Source organism: Lucilia cuprina, chromosome 4, assembly GCF_022045245.1.
Source record: "Lucilia cuprina isolate Lc7/37 chromosome 4, ASM2204524v1, whole genome shotgun sequence".
Lineage (NCBI taxonomy): Eukaryota > Metazoa > Arthropoda > Insecta > Diptera > Calliphoridae > Lucilia > Lucilia cuprina.
In genome coordinates, this window is record NC_060952.1 from 94,758,689 (window position 1) to 94,762,978 (window position 4,290).

The 4,290-nt window shown below is 24.1% G+C and overlaps 1 protein-coding gene across 6 annotated transcripts in view; it reads right to left on the reverse strand.

Moving 5' to 3' along the window:
• Positions 1–4,290, reverse strand: part of LOC111676401 (putative protein TPRXL) — a 179,725-nt gene that overhangs the window by 70,027 nt on the left and 105,408 nt on the right. Inside the window, exon 4 of one of the 6 annotated variants that reach the window (XM_046948697.1) lies at positions 166–212. The exons of the other annotated variants lie outside the window; for them this stretch is intronic. Within the exon in view, the coding sequence (XP_046804653.1) occupies positions 181–212 (32 nt within the window). The 3' untranslated portion in view covers positions 166–180. Of the gene's footprint in view, positions 1–165; positions 213–4,290 lie in introns of those variants that run through there. 6 annotated transcript variants of the gene reach the window in all.

Below are 4,290 nucleotides of genomic sequence, written 5' to 3' on the forward strand. Positions count from 1 at the left end.
CATAGTCTAGTCATAGTCTAGTCATAGTCTAGTCATAGTCTAGTCATAGTCTAGTCATAGTCTAGTCATAGTCTAGTCATAGTCTAGTTATAGCCTAGTCATAGTCTAATCATAGCCTAGTAGTAGTCTACTCATAGCCAATCATGTCATCATAGTAATAGAATCTTACCTTTAAATAGATTAAAGTCTACGAGTTTTTGTTAAAAACTTACCTGTAAAGAAAATAATATAAAATATTTATAAACATTTATTAAAAAATAATTAAAAAATAAAAAATCTGCCTATTTTTATTGCCACAACTGTAGTTACTCTTCTTATAATAAAAACTACACATTTGTATGAATAATTTTACTTATTTTTTGTTTTAAAGTCAAAAAAGACAAAAAAGAAATGAAAACATGATCTTGGGAATATTCATGTTTTAACAAAAGAAAAAAAGAATCAAAAGAAAAGTTTTTTCTCGCCAAAAATATTAAAAGAAAAAAAACAGTAGTAGCAGGTGTTGCCAAAATTTTTATGTGCAGCAACAACAACAGGAATATTTACTAGATATATGTAAATGTTAAATTAAATGTAAATGTTAGGATGTGTTTGGTTCAAGTGTGTGTGTGTGTGTATTTGGGTGAGTGCTTATTATATTTACTATTACTCCACAAGAGTACAAACATTTCTACTTAAAACATTAAAATAAATATTCTCTTTTAGAAGTTTTCTAGTGAGATGTTTCGCTGGCGGCATATGAAAAAGATAGTAAAGGTGTTAAAATGAATTACATGACATTTTCTATTTTCGTTATGTGAAGAATTTAAGGTCCTTTTAAAACTAAACCTTATTTTTAGCAGGGTATTTTTTTTTTTGTTTTCTTTGGGTGTCATTTTTTAATCACATGTGGAAGCATGAACAAAGCTTCTCAAAACAGTTTTTTTTAATATTTTTAAAATTAAACCCTTTAGGATTACAACAAAACAGATTCATGTTTTTCTACTACATTTCACTTTTTTTATATTTAAAACTGACAAAGGTTTTGTTAAAAACAATTACCGAGTGTCAGAGTTTCTTTTATGTTTGAATTTAAAATTTTATCACACAACAATAAAGTAAAAAGTTTTTTGGTTTTTCCAAAAAAAAAAAAAAAAAATTATATGACAAGGATGTGTAGCAGCAACTGTCACATTATGTGAAAAAGTTGGAGATTTGTGTAAAAAATTCAAACAGAAATATGGTTTTTAATTAAAATTTATTAATATATAACATTTTAGGAAGCTTTTTGAAATTTTTCAAAAAAGTAGTATTTTTAGTACTTTTACAAAAAAGTAATAAAGTACTTTTGTTATACAATAAATTGCTAAGTATAACAAAAAAAATTGTTAAAAAAGTTTTTTTGAACATATTTTAGTACTTTTTTAAAAAAGTACTAAAATACTACTTTTTTTAAAAGGAGTAAAAAGGACTAAATTTACATACAGTTTAAGAAAAAAAGCAATTAAAGCTAGAATTTCAATATTTAGTAAAAAAAATTCAAGCAAATTTTATTCCATTTAAAAAAGTAGTATTTTTAGTACTTTTTTAAAAAATTAACATTTGTTTAAAAAATGAGTTTTGTGTTCAATTAAAGTCATCATTTGTTATAAAAGTGTTTTTAAGACATTTCCAATATTTTTTGAAATCGTAGTATTTCTACTACTTTTCTAAAAAATCTAGACGATTTTTAGGACATTGTTTAAAAAGAACTAAGATTAACTCTAGACCATGAAAATTTATTATTCGACACTTTTTGAAAAAGGGAATTAAAGCAAATTTTACTCCTTTACTTTTAGTACCTTTTTAGTACCTTTTTAAAAAAATTTAAATTTATTTAAAAAGTTTTGTGTTCAAATAAAGTCAAGATTTGTTATAAAAGTGTTTTATGGACATTTACAATATTTTTTGAAAATACTAGTATTTCTACTACTTTTTAAAAAAAGCCAGACAATTTTCAGGATATTTTTTTTAAAAAACAACTAAATCTAACCCTAGAGCTTGAAAATTAAGTAACTAAACAGTAGTTAAAGCGAATTGGAAATTTTTAAAAAAGTAGTATTTTAAGTACTTTTGTAAAACAAATACTTTCTGAAGCAATAAAAAAAATTTTAGAACTAAAATTTAAACGACAACTTGAATATTTAGTAAAAATAAGTAAATAAAGCAACTTTAACTATTTTCAAAAAATAGTAGTATTTTTAGTACTTTAAAAAAACGAATTTTTTTAAAAATATGAGTTTTGTGTTCAATTAAAGGCAATATTTGTTATAAAATTGTTTTTAACACATTTCCAATATTTTTTAAAATAGTAGTATTTTTACTACTTTTTTTTAAAAAAAGCTATAAAATTGTAAGTACTCTTTTAAAAAACATATTTCAAATTAACCCTAGAGCTTGAAATTTTGTTATTAGACAGTTTTTGAAAAAGTAGTATTTTTAGTACTTTTTTTAAATTTTGAAATAGTAGTATTTCTACTACTTTTCTAAAGCAATTAAAAATGTTAGAACTAAAATTTAAACTAGATTTAAAATATTTAGTAAATAAAAAAACAATTAAAATAAATTTTACTTTTTAAAAAAGTAGCATTTTTAGTACTTTTTTTAAAAACATGTTTAAAAATGTTTAAAAATATAATTTGTTTGTGCTATTGAAGTCATCATTTGTTATAAAAGAGTTTTTAATTAATTTCTAATATTTTCTAAAATAGTAGTATTTCTACTACTTTTTTAAAAAAAAAGCTATAAATGCTAAATTTGTATCACTTTTACGAAAATTTCACTATTAAACATATACTAGCAGAGTTTAGTAAAAAATATTAATTATTCTACACTTTAGAAAAAGTACTATTTTGATAATTTTCTAAAAAAGTACTTTTTTGCTATTTTGATTGAAAAAAAGTTGTTAGTTTTATCAACATGAGTTCTTTGTCAAAAACTTATTAAATTGTATGCGTTTTTCACAAACAAACCAAAAAATCTATACAAACTGAACTATAAATTTTCTCAGCCAGCATCAAAGAACACCGAGAGAAGACAAAAAAAAAACCATAATCAAACTACCAGAAACAAATTTTTGTATGTAGATTTTTTTTTACCCAAATAAACTTTTGCTGTTTTATGCACTTTTTTGAACCAAGAACCAATATACAATTTTAAACTTTTTAACACAAAAGACGAAGAGAATTAAACAAAAAGCGAAAACTGTAGAGCAAAAAAATATTCTGAAATAAAAGGCAGCAGAAAAACAAACCATAATATGACCCTAAACTATCCAAAGTGGTTTAGTTAAACAAGACATAGTGGATTTTTTATTCTGTTCTACATTTTTTTTATCATTTGTTGCAGCAACAGTAGACGAACTGCAGAACAATTCAAAAACAAGATCATTGACAGACAAACAAAACGATGAGCAAGAGAATGGAAAGAAAAACTTAGTTTTAAAGTGAAAATGTTAGAAATGTAGAATTAGAAAACACACACTAACACAATTGTCCAACAAATAATGATGGTGGATTGTTAAAAGATTATCAAAGTGCAGGGATAAAGTTACGTGATAGCCAAAGCAGTAACACACATTCATACAAGTATTGATTTACAGACAATGACAGGATAAACAGGATAATGCTAGCAGCTACAGAGTTTATGCAATATTTGCTGCTAAGCTTACATCAAATTTAACAAAGAGAAAGTTTGCAATACCCAATTACATATTGCAATAATGCTATAGATTGTTTATTTTTTATCAAAAAGAAAAAATTGGTTAATTTTAAGGAAACTTTAAGTTAAGGAAATTGTGCGAAAGGATTTAATTCCTTTGACATTTACCCTTATTTTTTTGGAAATATAAAAAGGATACGACGTACGATGTGTTAAATGTTATAATTAAACCACAATATTTCTTTTACTTTCTGCAATCGTATGTCAGAAGAGCGCACAATTTTTCATTATTGTTATTGTTGGTTTAATGTCATCTACTTGCACATAATTTTACACCAAGGAAGGGTAAAGGAAGGAGAAGGAAACCAAATATGGAAATTAAAAAACAAATTATATTTATTGCTGCAATTCATTTCGTTACAGTTAGAGAAAAGGTCTGCATAGATAGATAGATAGATAGATAGATAGATAGATAGATAGATAGATATATAGATAGATAGATAAATAGATAGATAGATAAATAGATAGATAGATAGACAGACAGACAGACAGACAGACAGACAGACAGATAGATAGATAGATAGATAGATAGATAGATAGATAGATAGATAG